The following is a 17,607-nucleotide window of genomic DNA, read 5'->3' as shown; positions in this document are numbered from 1 at the left end:
TCGCAAAAAAGATACAAGCGGAAGGAGAAGCGAGAGGAATTGCGATAGACGTTAAGAATCGTGTCGCCTACTCTCTTGTATATCGTGATACCTTGAATCGAGATATAACGTGTGTTTATGACAAAACTGTTCGGGATTTACGATGCATTGGGTTTTTATTAAACTTGACCTTTTTACGATCCTTACGACACTTATCGAAATTTATTGGTATTTTCTGGTGATTTTTTTATGGTTGCGAAACGTTCATACCGATGATCGTAAAGGATTTATTGATGTGCTTTCTTTCTGTTCTGAGAGAGAAAGAATCTGTTCTTCGAAAGTATTGTCGGTATATACTTAATGATTTTGTGTAAAGTGATTGATATACTGCATGCGAATAAGATGTAAGTGAATGGATCGTTATAATTTTAATTTTCTAAAAATATATTTCGACTACATTCTTCTTTAGAGTTTGTTGACATAAGATATGCTCCATTTCTGTAGAAACGCTAAAAGATAATAAAACGGTACTTACATTATTTCACTAGCCAGGTCTGAAATTTCTTTTCAATTATGGCTAATTAAATAATTTCGATTCGCATGATCATCAAAACTATGCGTATAATCCTAATACCTCGTTCAGTCAATAAATTAACGGCATAATATCAATTGTTGGAATATCATTGATATTTTAAACGACTCGTCATATTGATCAGATAATATGGATATTCGTATTATTGTACTAACACGAATGTTTTGTTCGATCCAGATAATTCTCGCGCGGTAAATTTACATGTTTTCAGTCCTATTTTATACACATCTCCTGCACTGCAATATCATTGTTTGCTAGATTCCGTAATTATTTTTTCAACGACTGGCCATGTTTCGGACCAATCGAGTTCGTTTGCATAGAAGGAACGCGATGAAGGGCCGTTTTGTTTGTGGCGCTAGCACGGTCGAACGATAAAGGAAAGGGCAAAGGAAACGGAAATGACGGCCGATAAATTGGAGAAAACTTGTTTCCTGTGCGGCGAAGGGACTCGTTGAGAAATCATATTGAGAAATCAAGGCGCCTGATGAAAGTACATATTCGTTTGGTGAGCGAACGAGAGATCGATCTGCTCGCTTACTTTTCCACTTTATGTAGTTGTAGCCGCTGTAGGCCGGTGCGAGTACGTCTTCCTCGTGGTTCTCTCTTCCCATTCAATCTCCTATTTCTTCTCACGTGGTCGTCACGATAATTGGGCTCGGTTGCCCGGAAACAGATTGATACCGGAATGGGAACAGAAGGGACACAGTGTGCGTCACACCAGCACCATCCGTGACTGCTAACCTAATTTGCGTCTCCCTGATAGCACCATAATCGTATAGAATTAATTGGAACGAATCTTCGCCAAGATAGCGGCGCTGCACTTTTACCGCGACCACCTCGGAAATGTCGGTCCTCCCGGCTCGAACGCCGCTATCGCAGACGAAAACAAAGTTATACTTTTATAACAGCTGTAAGCAGGTAGTCGGATGATTATATTCGTAGTACGGATAAATTAGTTGCGAATATTGCTATAAATAAGGGAGAAAGAGAGATAAGTGAGCGGTCGGAGTGTAGGTCGATCGATCTTGTACAACGATAAAAACGATACGTATAATGAGCATAATGAGTTATATCTGTCACCGAAGCTGGAGAAGATGTCGCGAACAAGAAGACATTTTGATTAGCGCGCCTTCTCTTTATCTTTTGACTTTCCTGCTTTCCACATCCCCGTCATCGTGTCTACAGATTCTATCGCTTTTCATTTTCGATGTTCGAGCAACGTTTTCATCCTTTCGTCTGTCTCATGTCCAATCTGGAAAATTAAATTTTACGTCAGTTGAGATGCAAGAAAAATCAATAGCCGCTGCTTGTACGTTTTCGCTATATATCATACAGACATGAGTTACTGCCATTTCGACGGTCAATAGATTTTAATAGAAGGCTTGAAACGATCGTTCGCGTAATTGTATTTCCCTCAGTTGATTTTCGTATAACACCGAGCAAAAAAATAATTTTGCAATTGAAGATAATTTCCCAAGCGATAACGACAACTTTGAATTGCCGGTTTGTGTTCCCGCGAAGATCACAGAGAGAATTTCTTTGCATTCGTTAGTACGCAGTATCGCGATATCTACTTTTATATTCCTGCGGGATTGCATAAAAAACGGTTATACTTTGTATTTTTCTACGATATTTCATTTTCACCGATGCAATAGAAATCAATTCGTACGGTTAGAAATGGAAATTGCTTTACTAAAAGGATCAGTTAAATTTTGAAGTTAGAATTAAAAATACCGAACAATGTGGCTTCGTGTTCTTTAATTGCGTGAATAAAACACGTTTATAGTTGATGGAAAATTACGTTGAGTCGTTATCTGACGCTTATCCTGGTATTTGCAGATGCACCGCGGGTTATTAAAATTTTTCATTACACAGCTATGAATAACTCACTCTTTCCTGACCATGTGAGTAATAATATGTTCATAAAAGCAAACTTTTAATAGAAATGAACTTGATCTCATTAAATATCAAATATTAATTACGACGTGTTAGAATAGTAACATTGATACCTAGGTATTTAATAGAGAATTTTACATATACAATTACATGTGTATATAATTATAGAATTCTTAAAAATACATTCATTCGGAAATACGATTCATTCAAGAAGTAATATAACAAATTTTTCGACACGGACGTTCTGAGAACTCTATGCCGCATTATTCAAATTTGCCGCCTATTTAAGCAGTACTGTTATAACTTTCTCCGATAGATAGAGCGATTGTAGCTAGAATCCAAGATGGAGACGTGTAACGCGGTGCGTGTGAAGCGAACAACGGTGTTTCAAATTTCCTAACAAGCAACTTGGTGTGTACTTTGTGAATTAACGATAAATATATCAAAATCTTTGTAACGAAAGTGTTGATAAGTAGCTTCCCGTAATATAACATAACATGTGAGTTTTGGATTGGGAGCGAAACATTGGATTTGGCGCGTTTCTACTGTCAGATGACAAGATTTGAAATCACGAGGTATTTATCTACGATGAAAATATACGTACATACACTTAAATATAAGTTTTAATCGTGCTAAACATACGTCTTTTTAAGGAAATATGATATTATTGAGAACTCGAGCTGATAGAGTTATACACTACGATAGGGTTATGGATATACTATATATATATACATACATACATACACATATTAGACATCTAGCATCTTATCGTGTAACCTGTACTAAAACAAAACGTAGACCAGGATATGAGAAGTATCTATTATTCTCGTAAAGAAGATTATTTACAGGAGAATATTATTTCCTCTTGATGTACAAAAATCAATTTAACTTTAGCGTTCACACTGTTTCGGAATCAATTTAGATAAGAACAGTTTATTTCTATGGGATCTCGTTGGTAGTAACATCACCTTGGTCCCTGAAATACTATAGTCTAGAAATTACTTTAATCCCGAAGTAATTTTGTCACTCAAGTTACTTTAGTCCTTGGAGGTTATTTTGACTGAAGCCAAGGCTGAAATTACTGCAATTTTATAGATCTGCTTTTAGGACAGAGTTACAGCAGATTAGAGATCATTGTGATCTTTATTCACGCGTTGACAAAGTTTCTTTAATTCCAGGAAACACCTTAGAGATTACCTTCGTCTTTGGGTTACCATATCCTAGAAGTCAGCTTGGCGTCGAAGACTTCCTGTCTCGTAGGAATTTCATACCTTATCAGGAATCACATTTTCTTTTGGTCTACCTTGGACTTAAGATCCCCTTAGTATCAAGGTCACAGAGATTCGAGGCTTCATATCCTAATATCACAGCATCGTTAAGGTTTCTAGATTGCCAGCGTTCTTAGATCGTAGATTATCGAATTTATTAAGATCGTTACGACCATTAGAATACCACAATAATGCTCCAAAATTACATAATTATACCCTAAATTCGTTCCACTTTCATAAGAAATTTAGTACCCTATACCGTGATTGTATCGTGATATCATAGTCATAGTCATTGTTTTTATATTGTCACTTAAATCGTATATATTATGGAATATTGTTACTTTGTGGTATTCTTGTTAATTTTTCGATTAACCCGCATTAACAATACTTTTCCTATTTACGAATAAAACAAGATATTTGCAGACATATTTAGCCATAAAAGCTTTAACTACATTTTAAATCGTCTTCTTATTTTCTCTTATTTATCACGTAACATAGATATGTTTACGTACTACGATCAGTTAGGCAAGTACGTTAAATGGCATCATTGTTTAAGCAATCTATTAGAGTAGTTTCAGCGCAACGGCATTAACAATGAACCGACCCTTTCCTAAATCTCGAAATTTGTAGCTACCTATCGATATTGTTACTGTCGAAGCACTAGCCACAGTACACGTGGTTCATTATCAGTTTAGTTAATGGAATAATACCCATGACTATATCGTGTTGTTAATAACTTCATCGGTAGGTTTACATGCGTTCCGATAGGAAAATATGTTTATTTATATATATATGAAACGTTTCTCGTTTCCTTTACTTCTTTACATGTACATTTATTTTTGCTGTGGATTTTCTCTTGTGTTTTATTTGCAAAACCTCTTTCGATTTCGAATCCTTGGAAGTAAAATTAGTAAGGTTTACAATTGTAAGCATCGCGATCGTTGACCTTGTCTTCCCACGTACTTTGTTCATAACTCACGAGCGTTTTCGTTCTCCAGTTTTATTATATACATCAAGTTTTTTCTAGGTAAACAGCTCGATTTCCATGGAAACGAATTGGATAGATACGTTCCTTACTTTCACGAGAATCAGTTCCCTAAAATAATCCCTATTTGTTTCGCAACGCGAGTCAGAGCTAACGTGTATTATCCATTCACTTAAACGAGATATTTGATGGGAACGTTAGCAAATAAACATCGCGTCTTCTTCTATTCTTTCTTTATATATCCGCAGGATTTCTCCGTAAAAACACGTGAAAATTCTTGGAGATATAATATTTTATTTCACAACGATAAAGCGATATGATACCTAAATTTATTTGAAACATAAAATTTGTTCATATAATATAATGGAGTAATAGTACGTAAATGTAACAGAAAGCTATAAACGTAAAATATCTGCATGAGTCCAGGACTGGCACAGTCTTTCGAGTGATAAAAATCGAATAACAAAAAGAATTTTTACGTCCACCGTTTAGAACAAATTAGGATATCAACGTTAATCCTATGAAGTAGATCGCGAACGTTCATCCATTTATGGGAAACTTAAAAAATACGGCATCGGTATGACATTAAGCTTAGTTGTGTTGATAAAAATTCTCGTCTGTTGATCGTTAAAGTAAAATCATTCCGTTTCTTCGATTTTTGTCGATTGCTCACAGAAAAATAAAAATGTTCGTCTTTGGGCAACGCTGCGAATTCGATCGCTGTACCTGGAATAAATTTTTAACGAATACCTATGCCGGGTTTCCTGTATGCCATTAAGTAGATGGTCGGCACGACCTTTAAATATACGTACAGATTGTCGAAAAGGATCGGTTCTGCACGTAAAAATCCAAATTAACGGGAACAAAGGTCTCGCTGGAGCGTGATTGATTTGATCGCTCAGCCGTCACCAAGCGTTTAAGCCGCAAATCCGCCCTGGAGTTTGAGGTTGCGCTTTTTTTAAACGATCAAATATATGGAGGTTTTACAGCGTCGCGTCGCCTCTTCCTCTCTCTGGCCAATCTATCGAATTTTTTACGGTTCTGTAATCACGCATAACAATCAGTTTAATTTGGTAACGACCATGTGCACTGACTGCGGTCAACTTTAATGATTTGTTAACGTTCCAACGTTGACCTGCTTTTGATTATTTGGCTGTCATAACGTGTCGGATAACGTTTAAGGGTATTAAAAATAGCACCGTCTTATTTTAACTTGATCTTTAATTAGATACTCCGGAGTATTTGCGTGCCTCGTATCATTTTTTTGTTGACTGAAAATGTTTATTAACGTTGCAAGTTACGTGATAAGCAACTGCATATGCATTTTCGATCCGCTTGTAACTGGTTTTTCTAGGCAAGTGCGATATTTTTGTCGTTATTATACTATGTTTTTATGTAGATTTGTAACGAATCCCTAGGTATTAATTTAGTTTAGTATATTAGTCGGAAATATTAGTCGGAAGAGTTCGAATTTTGTAACTCGGAGGTAAATATATCAGGAAATTTATTATTAAAAGTAAAAAATAGAGATGAGAAATGATGGGAAGAGATAGAAAGCTGCGAAGGATTCGCTACACTTGTTGTATCTTTTCTATAATTATACAATAATACAATGCAAAGCTCTTAACAGAAATTAGATTAATCGCCCATTGACGTAAAATCTTAATCCTTGCTAAATGAAAGCTATTTATTCAGAACTTTAAATATTAACAATCGAATTATTGTTATTAATGTAATATCGTTGTCTGTTTTTACTCCAAAATTTCTTTGTATTTACCAAAAAAAAAAAAACACATTTTATTAAATCTTCAAAAATTAATAAGCAAGCTTGCGAGAATATCACGTGTACGTTTGTCGAAAATCAACGCCAGTAGTATGAAGTCTAACATTGATACAACAGGTGTAAACAGGTAAGTTGATTTGTAGTAAAGACAGCCCGTTGAATGGAAAGCCGTATTATCATAACAAACCAATTGGCCTCGATTTACATTTCCCCTGCTGCCGTTACACTCCTACCAATATCACGATGTTAGAAGCGTAAATTTACGAAAGTGCCTTATCTTCCCTTGAATATCGTAACCTCCGTTTACATTGTGAATCGTAAATGTATCAATATGCCGGCGATGTTGCGATTTAGCTCCTAAATGCGAACCTAAACGAGAAACTACGGAACCGTTCCATGGAAGTTTCATTCAAACTTACGCTTTATGCATCGGTGAAACTGATATTGGTGGAAATACGCAGATACGAATTAAACTCGTCTCAGGGGAATTGTTGCTGACGCTTTCCCTTCGCGCAGAAAATTTTTTTATCACCATCCGTGTTAACGCGTTTCTCCGAGTAAAATATTATCGACGCTGGAAAGTAGAGACGCAGAATATTCTAAATTCAAGATCTTTCTCACAAGGAAGTACTGGTTTATCGACTTTTTCTTTCTTACTTTTATGCGCAATGTACACGTATAACTACACATTTTTCTACGAATAAATTTTTATTCAGGCACGCAGGCAGTCACAGTTAATTTACGCGGTTAGGAGGATAAGATAAAAAATAATCTCGGTCGAGTGAAAGTCTGGCCAAGTTACGTGCCCATTTCGTAAACGGAACGCGCGTGGCGGTAAATTTGAAACAGTCGCGAAACCTGCTGCGTATCGTTTCGATGAAATCGGTAGGGGCGGCTAATTGGTCAACGTGATCTCGTTACAAATAATTAAGAGGAAACGGCACGGTGGGCCGCGCAACTTGGAAAAATACGACTCAGCCATGGCAGTGTTCGTTTCGGCTGTAAGTCGCAGCCGGCGGCAGCTGCGGATAAAAGAGAATTGCCTTAATTACGGCATGCCATTTGCAAACAGCCGCGCGTGCACTTTGATAGCCATGCTTCGCAGCTCGTTTCTGAGAGTACGAAACGGCGAAGCCACGGGAAGAGGCCTTTCTAGAATTTATGTACACGTGTTATATGCCTTTAGTCGCGGTACATGGCCATTACCAGTCTGCGCCGCTGTTTCTACCACCGACATTAAATCTTGTATGTACATTACGTATACATACAGCTATGTACACGTCACACGTATAATACAGAGTGTATGCAGAGTATGATCGTAAAGAATAAAATCCTCGCAATTCGATTTATCCGGAATTTTTAAATTAAAATCGATCGCGTGAAGAATACCACGCAACCGCCCGCAGAATTTTGAACGCCGGTGGACATTGCGTAGCGAGTGCGTATGGCATTCCAGAAGAAAGCTGTATCGTATCGTCGCGTGACATACTCTCGTGCCCTCGAATTTCTGTATTTTCCTTGGAATCCGACGGAACGCAATAAGTTAAAATTGAATTCTCTCGTAAAGCTTGATTACGCGCATTTGCATCCCTTTGTGTTTAATCTTGTCAATTATTTCATAAATAGAAGAGCGTAACGTTTCTATTCCTTGTTACCAATGTTTGATTTTCATTGTAGGAAGGTTCCGGACAATGGGTCAGTCTCGATTCGGAGCTCGAGATGAGAGGCGCCGAGATTATCGGCACGAAAAAGCCAACTGGCCACTCGCTTCTCATAGACTGCCGTTTGGAGCTTCCGTTCGGTAAGTTAGCAGAAAATTCCTTCTTATTCGGTGTAGAACAGTGATGGAAGCATGTCTGTCGAATGTAAGCGTACGTGTCCGCGAACGTATATATGTACCCCAGATTACAGATAAATGAATAGAAAATTGGAATATTAATATTGAAAATCTGGAGAAAAGTCACGTAGATTCTCGGAATAATTGGAGTAGAAAATAAGCGAATATGAAAATAAATACGTAATTCAATTATCGAGTCGGATTAAAAAAGGAGAAACAGCAGACACTTTGTATCTTTGAAATGGAAAATATTACCGTGGGCGAAGCTCTCTGATTTGCAAATACGCCGTAGTTTCGATCAATGTTTAATAGCCATTAAAGATGTGGCATTGGAAATCCTTAGCAGTTCATTCTGTTTCTTCGGTCGATCGATTCTGTGTGTTGTTTCAATCTGTGTTATTCCGATATTTTCTAAGGCTTCCATAGAGAGAAAGGGAGAACACAATTGATTTGAAATAATCAAATGCTGCTTGTGAATTTGAAGTGCCTGTCGAGGTATCGTTTTACAATTCAAAACAAATAGCAGAGAAAATACTTTCTCGTTAATGCGTTTTCGTTATCGACGTAGAGTGAATCGTTTGACCTTTCGCCATGAAAATTCATTCACAATTTTCGTCATGATTATTAGTTGTCATGTATGTAAATCAAAAACCAAAAGAAGATTTTGTTTTTCCAAATGCTTTTTACAATACGTTTATAACCGATCATCGAGGAATTATATTGGATATCGCGTCAAATATATTTTAGCTTAAGACAAATGTCGACGGTTATCAACGACGTAATTTTCTACGTTGCGCAGATCCATAAATTCATTTTCTACTTAAACACCGATTAGTACGTTTACCAAATAAAAACAAAAAAATATACAGCTCGAACAAAACGCTCGAATAAAACACACGAGAAACAACGAATCGATGAATATCCTAATTGATGTTCCACGATTTTCATTCCAAACGATTGATAACACGATTCATTTTCTATTCATTTATCCACCTTGCCCACCCAACATGAAGACCTTATGAACCGTCATCATGGTGCACGCAATATGCGCCATACTTTTCACGCGTTAACCAAGTACGATCACGTGAATCAAGTAGATTGCTCTTTACTGTGCGAGATATCGTCGAGCCTACAGCGATTGCCAAAACTTACCTATATACCACAACCGTCTATTGCCACTCTGGTACCTAACAAACACGATTAACATGCAAAGTATCTTATCGAATCGTATTCCAATCCCACTGACTAGATCGTCAGTGTCAGACGATGTAATCGGTGGAAACAAACTGTAACGTTAAACGGGTGGAAGAAAGAGGTAGACAGAGGTTAAACGAAGGGAATAGGATGTAGTTGTACTAAAAGAAGGTGGCGACGGGTGGGGTAGGGTGGAGATGGGGTTGGAGAGTAAGAGGGTGGAAGCCTGTAGGGATGCATTGCAGCGGTGAATCTAAGGGGTCGAGTGAAATTGCCTGGCAGTAACCGGCAGCACTCGTGTAATCGAGGCGATAATGAAATGCCAGTGGATCGTGCCATTTCCTCGTGATCGACGTAGATCCACTTGAGAAAAAATGAAGACAGAATGGTTCTGCCCCGTGCACAGTGCACCCGGTCCTCCGCGCCACTCCGTCCGAGTGGCTGGAACTTTTAATTGAGTACGTCTAGAAACTTGTCGAGGCGTTGGTTTGGCGCCTGTTCGCTTCCTGTCGTAGGTATATTGGCCGCTCGATGCATCGTTATACCCGGCACAGACACGGCTGAATACTGTCAACTTGCAGGATGTACGTATGTACTTACACATCTCGGTTTATGCGTGTTAGGGCACTTACTGACTTCCACGGAACGTAATAATTGATCGAAGAAAATGATTAGTCAAATAGAAGTATTCGCGTATCTATAGTACGATATAAATAAGTAAAGTATAGGCGAAAAAGGACGTGTAAAGATGATTTACTATGGTTGAATGAAAATAATGAATTAGCGATTATACGATGACAATTGCAATGTCCTAAATCAACAGTGTACGGTTGAATAAAATATAGGACATTTGATATAAATATAACAAAGAAGATAATAATATAAACGTGTAGATTGATATAGACGACAAATACGAAGGGAAAGAAACTTATTTTGTTATGTGTACATATATAATAGACAGAATTCTTGTATGGTGTCAAACATATACGAGTGTCACACAGTCCAAAGTTACAAACGAGACAACAACTGTTGAGGTTCTAAGTTCCTAGTGATTCTTTAGATTCGTTTTATTTTTCTTTGTTTGTGTCCTAACACTTACGAAAATGCTTATATGTACTTACGTGTTACCAAGGAAAGTATATCGAAAGTAAAACGCGTGGTTGTAATGCACGTGGATGAAAATAGGAAAGATTCGCCGAGTTTCGTATCTTCCGCGCGAACTTTTGCCAGTTCCTGCTGGCCTTTGTAACAATCGTTGTTCCGTTGTTCGCCCGTCTTTCTGAAAAATTAACGGGGACGTGAAACGATTCTCGCCTGCTTATTTTCTTGATTTCGCTCGCGATAAAACACGGTCGAAACACGCTACACAGGAAGTCGTGTACAAGACACGAAACGAGGTTTCAACGCGTCGGATCTAGCGTCGTTAAAAATTAATTACTAAAAATGTATTACTAAATCTGAATGCGAGCTAACACCGTTAATAAGCTCGATGAAAGGAAAGAATCGTAAGAAGTTTTGATGAGTTTAAAATGGTTTGTTTACGATCTTTCTTCGTTCCAGGCTTGTTAATCTCGAACGATCGATATTAAAGTACAGGCCAGGAGGAATTCCGTGACAGAAAGAACGGTATTGCTGCCACAAATGATTGCATACACGCGTCGATCTGATCCGTATGTAACGCAATGCGAGAAACATGCATTATTTATAGCAAGGCGCTGAATAACTGCGAAAAAATGTAAATCTGGCTTCCCATGGGCAACGAGCATAACTCCGACTGATTTAGAGCAACAGATAACTGGTATTTTTGGAGAAACGGGCCCGTGTGTGGAAAACGTAAACAATTTTGAAGAAAGATAGAAGATAACGAATTTAGATAGCGATTTCACGGGCGAAATTGACTTTCTCGTCGTTCTCCTGCGCTGTAGATGGATTTTTTTTTTTTTTTTTTTTTTGAAGTCCAATAATTTGCAAATTTTTCTAATTAGAAACAAAGAATGAATTTTGAAGGTAATTTTGCAAACGGAACGTGTTCAAAGTTCGAGTGTAGAAAAGATAGGGGCACTTTTAGAATCTTTAAGACGGAATAACGGCGCTTCGAAGAATCTTATAAGTAAGGAGAGGACATTCTCTGCAAGAGTCGGCGGAAATTAATTCTTGCAATTGCCTAGGTAGTAGATAGCCTTCTGCAGCGGTATTCTTTCTTTTGTATCTCGCGTAGCCTATTTCTCGAACGTCGCTGCCTCGATCTAAGCAATCAAATCTCAGGGAATAATTGCCAAGAAGCAAATTCCATTCACGCGAACTCTCGTTAACAAACGCAAAGTCGAGCAAGATTAATCTTATCGGGTGCGAGAAAGGGGAGAAGAAAGAAAAGTAAACATAAGTAAAACGAATCCTATAAATAGCATTTCGTTATTCATATTTCAGCAATAAAGTAAAAGCGTAAAGAAGAAATAAGTATACGTAGTACGATAGTGGATCGATACGCGTACTGTCAAAGAACAATCGAGGTATACGGTATCGGTAGCGGTACAATCGTAACTTTACGACGATCTTTGAGCTTTCCAATAGTACGTATGTTATTTGTTTTCGGCATTTTGACGCCATTCTTCTAGCAACAAGTCCACCGTTTTTACGACTTTTGCATAAGAATGTAGCAAGTGCGCGGTGGCTTTCATCGAACTTTTTATTCTCAGGGGATGGATAGAGGGTTCGTTCGGTTCTTCTCTTCTGAAAGTAGCATGCTTTCATACATTGTCCGGTCACCGGCACATCAACGATCCATTACTATCGATCCTTGGTTCTCTCGAAACAGGGTTAACGACACGTTACGATTCAGTCGTGGTTCTTTCACTGGCTCCAATTTCTTAACTTTTATAAACGATCGAGGATAAGAAACCCCTATAGATTGTATAGAAATGTTTGCATTTGAAAGAAATATCTCTCGATAAATGATATTTCTATTATTGTACTTTATTTTATATCATTTTTACACCAATCGATTTATTTATAACGATTATTAAAACATGTTGCTTCCAAAAGATTGTTGAAGATACAGCGTAACATTGTTTGAAGGTGTTTTCTAATGTTCAAAAGTATAACAAATTTACAATTTAAACGACTCCTTTTTTTTATCTTTCAGTCGGAAGCACATACATAGGATTTTCTCTATCACGATATTTATTTTCCACTTTTGCGCAACGTTGAATTTCAAAAACTATATTCATCGTTTTAAATTAGTCTCGTCTCACGTCTTTACCCGTGATCGATCCGCGCCTCCATCGAAATACGTTTGACGAAAAATTTTCAATTATTTTACATCGCTTACGGAAAGTTTCGAGCGCGCTCGAAACGCTATTATATTCATATTGGCGGTCGTGGGAGCGCGCGATACTTCGATGACTCGTTAAAAAAGTTGCGTCGCGGTTCGTTGATCGCCGAAACTTTTTTCATCAACGCGCCTTTTTAAATTTACACCGACAAGCCGGACAACGAGGGATTGTCGACCGATTTCACGACCGATTCGCGAATAATTCGTGCGTTTCGCGATGACGAAATTTTCCTTCCGTTTCTCTTAGTTTGGAAAGAACCTCGGTTCAGTTGTGGCAGTAGCTTTCTCGACGCAGAGGCGCAAATTATTTTTCACCACGCGATGCTCCACTTGACCGTGTTGCGAAACGAAGAAAACGAGGCCGTTTATAATAAACCTACCGGCAACGAAAGCTGACGTTTCACCCAGCGCTCCTTTTCCCTTTTTTCCTCTCCTCATTCTTTCCCGCTTTCTCTCTTGGTTCGTTTCTCCTTGTTTTTCTCCCTCCTTCTCGCGTTTTCCCTCTGCGTGTTCCTTCCGTTTCTCAATCCACGTCAACTAGTTTAATGGAATTCCGCCGAATGCTGCACGCTGTTCCATCGTTTCTTTCGCGTACTTTTTGTTGGCGCTTGCTCGTACGCTGAAAACGCTTGGCGCGGTGCGGGGCAACGCGGTGATCCTTCGTTTTGAATATTAAGCTCGTCGAGGAGAAGAATTTTAACGACCGAGAATACGTAATTTAATTACCATGGTGTTATGTTTTTCTCTATTTTCTTCTCTTTGTTGTCGAGGGAATGATTGATGGTCGATAAAATTACGGCGTAAAGATGGAAAATACAGTTGCTCTGTTACGATTACGATAGCATAGCAAATTTTCTGCCTACACGGCATTAATTATTTTTAATAAAAAATTTACATTCATTGCGCGATTGCATGTGTTTATAAACTTGTATTATAGGTATATACGTATTTAACATCTTTTTTATATTTACATATCTTTTTACGCAGAAGTTGGTACACCAGCGTAGGTTAAAATCGTCAAAATAAAATGCGATAAAGGTGGAAGTTGCTTGGAAGGTGGAGTTTTCCTCTTGTCATTCTGCGTAGAATGCTTTTCGTATCCACTTCATATTTCAACAGAGTTTTCAAATGTTTGTAGTGTCTAATTACGTGTACTTTAAAAGAATCCCCCGTCTGCTTCGAATTGCTCCATAGACAAGTTAGACGAAGTCGTAGTTTGTGCCTCTAATTAGCTTTCACAAATGAAGGAAATTTTCTCTATTCTCGGCGGGATTTGCAAATTTACGTTAATTAAGCGTTTGTTACGACCTAGATCGTAGTCTTTAATGTCTGATTTAGTACACTACAACGTCGTTCTATTGTAGCTGTACGCTGCAATGTATTGCATTAACGAGATTTAAGAGCAAATTTATTGACGAAAATGCGACAGAAATTTTTTACAATCTAACTATATTTTTCTAAAACAGCATCGAACAACCTATAACAGTAATACGAAAGAATTATATTATCAATTGAACATCAGAGCATATCGCTTAATTATTGACAAACTGATCAGATTCTCTATGAATTTCCAAACTCAAGTCAATTACTTTATACTTCCATATTATTTCAGCTCTTGAAAATCACGTACTGAATGATTGATTCTTTACATACAACCAACATCGATCGAAGACAATTGATCGATAGCAAAATGAAAGAAAGAACGAGAATCGAATATAACTCGACAAAATAATATTTAACAGTGGTATTTGTTAGAGGAATCAAAGAAACGTTATAAACAATGAAAGTAATAATACATAGTACTCTTGCAAATGAAACGAAATCTTTGAGGTCTTACTATTAAATCGAAAAATAAATTATACCGATTTAAAGGAAGAAAAACGACTACCTACGTTGATGTTCTTTTGAAGTTGTCCATATTTAAAAATATGCATATTTAAAATCGTTATATAAATAAATAACATATAAATATTTAAACTCGTGCATATTTAAAAATCTACCACACACAATCTGAACTCAACCCGACGCTGCGCTGGCAATTATTTCGGCTACTTGGCCATTCGGATCGTACTTTTGAAATTCACTATTCACTTGCCGGATTCGCGCAAGTTCTCCTCGAATCGCGGCTGTTATTTCGGATTCCCAGGACGCAACGCGAGGAAAAGATCTTCTCTCGCGAAACAACCGAGCCGTCCCTCTTCCACCCTCTTTTCTCCCGTATCTTCCCGTTTGTTTGTCTCGCTCCTTGATCCCCCTGATGGTTCTTACTCGCTCGTGAACCTTCTGTCTACCGAGAGGAAGATCGACCCGATCACGTTTCGTTCGTTCTTCCTTGCTCCTCTGTATCGTTTCGTTGCACAAAGAGAGGGAGAATCAGTATCGGAGAACAGATAAAGGATAGCTGCGTGATACGATCAACGAAGTCGAAAGAGTCTGTTTATCGAGCAAAGTATCGATATGTTGGAGGGATGCGCGCTCACGACGATGAAAAAGTAAGATGACTATCGGCTACGATATACCAGCTTCTCGCGATAAAGCGAATGTTCAATAGCATCGTTGGCACCGGGGCCAAGATACGTTACCAAGAGAAAAATTGCGCGATGCACGATAGAGGCAGGAAGTTTAATTACACACGAAGCGTGGATTAACACGTTCATTCGTTCTTATCGACGCGTACGTTGCGTTGTTTTAATTTCCGGATGGTATTAAGCACAGCATAAATTGTTATTGACGAAATTTTGAAAAATAAACTGATTGTCTTTTAAATACTCCGTATGTTCGTAAGGGTACGATGTAATGGGATTTTTCTTGACCTCAGCGAGATAAGTACAGATTTTGGTTACTGTATCGTAAAATAATCGTGAGTAAAAGATCTTTTTTAACTTTTTTTTTTCAACATTTCCATTTTAGGGAATTTTCATAAAATTGTTTACGTATTTTAACATTGTATAAAGATGATGTTAAATCTGAGAGATCGGAGCGTGACGTGTGGTAGTCTGAGAGATCGTGTAAGAGATCTCCGACTCTGAAGATAAAAGATTTCAATGTAATCGTACTAGCGAACATGGACACTAAATGTTAGTAATTAGTAATGTCAATACTGTGAGTTTTATGGTAATTATTTAAACTAGTAACCTACTATAAAGAGCGTTAAGGAAAGTTGTTGTAAATGCCATTTGTGACGTGCTCAATTAACTGTTCTAAGAGAAGAGGTAAAGACAGGCAAGTGCAAAGATAGATATTGGGAAGTACGTCTTGTCGTATAGATTCTAGTGGTATAGATATGTAGATAGAAAATTTCTATACACGCTAACCTCTTTCTACCTTGTTCTTACTAAGAAATTGTCGTATACGGTGCTGGAAGTTCGATCGAAATAACGCGGGGTGGAATATTGGCAACAAATTGAAAGTTTCATTGTTTCTCTGTATCCAGCTCGATTTATTATTGATTCTTTGGATTCTGACTTTGTGCCATAGTATATCATAAATCATGCAAATCGGTGCGTTATAGCCATTCGCAAACAAAGGGATAATCGCTCAAAGCAACGATTATCAACATCTTCTTAAACCAAAGAAACAAAGGAAGGATTGTTTTCCCTGAATTATTTTATGTTTTCTTTCCAAAACAAATCGCTTGTCTAAGATAGAACGATCTTGGAATAGAAACGAAAAATATTGAAACGGGATTAAACTCTTTTCCAGTAAGTAAAATAACTGCATACGAATAGTTTGAAATGAAAATTCATTCTGATCGAAGTATAATAGAAATCGTTGAAGATATTATCTTTGGTAATCGCTGGTAGGCGATGGATCTCAAACGTTGAAGGGCTGAAAAATTAGGACATGATCGCTAATCGGATCATGCACGGCCGATCTTCAGTCTGATCAGTCTCTGACCAATCAGGAAAATGCGAACAACGAACGAGATGGAAAGCCCTGCTAACGAGTGAAACGGCAATGCAGTTGCGAGCAGCCCGGCCCATGTGTGGCTCAGGTACCCTCGTCAAGATCCTTGGTCCTGATCGTAGGACCGTCCTGACTTCAGGATCGTCCTTGATCCCGAGATCTTCGTTTCGCTTTTAATATCCTGGTTTTTCTGACCAATGCATCTGACTTCCACGCGATGTGGATTTCTCGTCGATCGTGCGTCGAACCACCTTACGAAACACACGGATTTTTGTTCGTCTTTCTTTCAAAACGTAGTAGGCATACATGCAATCTTGGCAATTCTTGGCCATTCGCAACATCATTGCGTAAATTTCGTTGTTTTTATTATATAACGCGTCGTGATTTTACGTGATTTCGTTTATTACATTTTCGCCGATTCACGTTTACATTTGTTAGCGCTGGAACGCTTACAGCGCAAGGTTTCGAAACCAATGAAACGCGCACACGATCCACGAGAAATAAGAATCCACGCTGTTTGTACGTAATTAGCGATACGTAACCCCCTTCTTGCTCGTCAGCCACTGCACTTGAGTTTTCTACTACGATTCTAATTTTACACCCACTCTTTCTTTTTCTCTATTCTTCTTCCCCTCGTATATTCCATTTCAGAGACGGAGCGCTGCCCGTCAAGCGCTCCGCGACGATTGATCGGTTCGCCGGATATCGAAAACCGCTTTAAATATTGTCGAACGACGAGCATGCTGAAGAAATCCATCGTCGATAATCAACCGCGTTACGCGTTGCCTCCCATTCAAGGGAGGAAGAAAATCGACCGAGACGTATTAGCGTAAATC

The 17,607-nt window shown here is 38.1% G+C and overlaps 1 protein-coding gene across 7 annotated transcripts in view; it reads left to right on the top strand.

Annotated features, from left to right (window-relative positions):
• Unc-13 (unc-13) overlaps positions 1-17,607 on the top strand; it is a 375,091-nt gene that overhangs the window by 49,498 nt on the left and 307,986 nt on the right. For 4 of the 7 annotated variants that reach the window (XM_072009885.1, XM_072009868.1, XM_072009903.1 and 1 more), the window contains exons 5-6: positions 8,181-8,304; positions 16,770-16,859. In XM_072009885.1, the coding sequence (XP_071865986.1) occupies positions 8,181-8,304; positions 16,770-16,859 (214 nt within the window). The remainder of the gene's footprint in view (positions 1-8,180; positions 8,305-16,769; positions 16,860-17,607) is intronic. The other 3 variants (XM_072009894.1, XM_072009890.1, XM_072009876.1) reach the window with 1 other exon arrangement.

This window comes from Bombus fervidus, chromosome 1, assembly GCF_041682495.2.
Source record: "Bombus fervidus isolate BK054 chromosome 1, iyBomFerv1, whole genome shotgun sequence".
Lineage (NCBI taxonomy): Eukaryota > Metazoa > Arthropoda > Insecta > Hymenoptera > Apidae > Bombus > Bombus fervidus.
The sequence above is the reverse complement of the archived record's forward strand: the minus strand, read 5'-3'. Positions and strand labels throughout refer to the sequence as shown.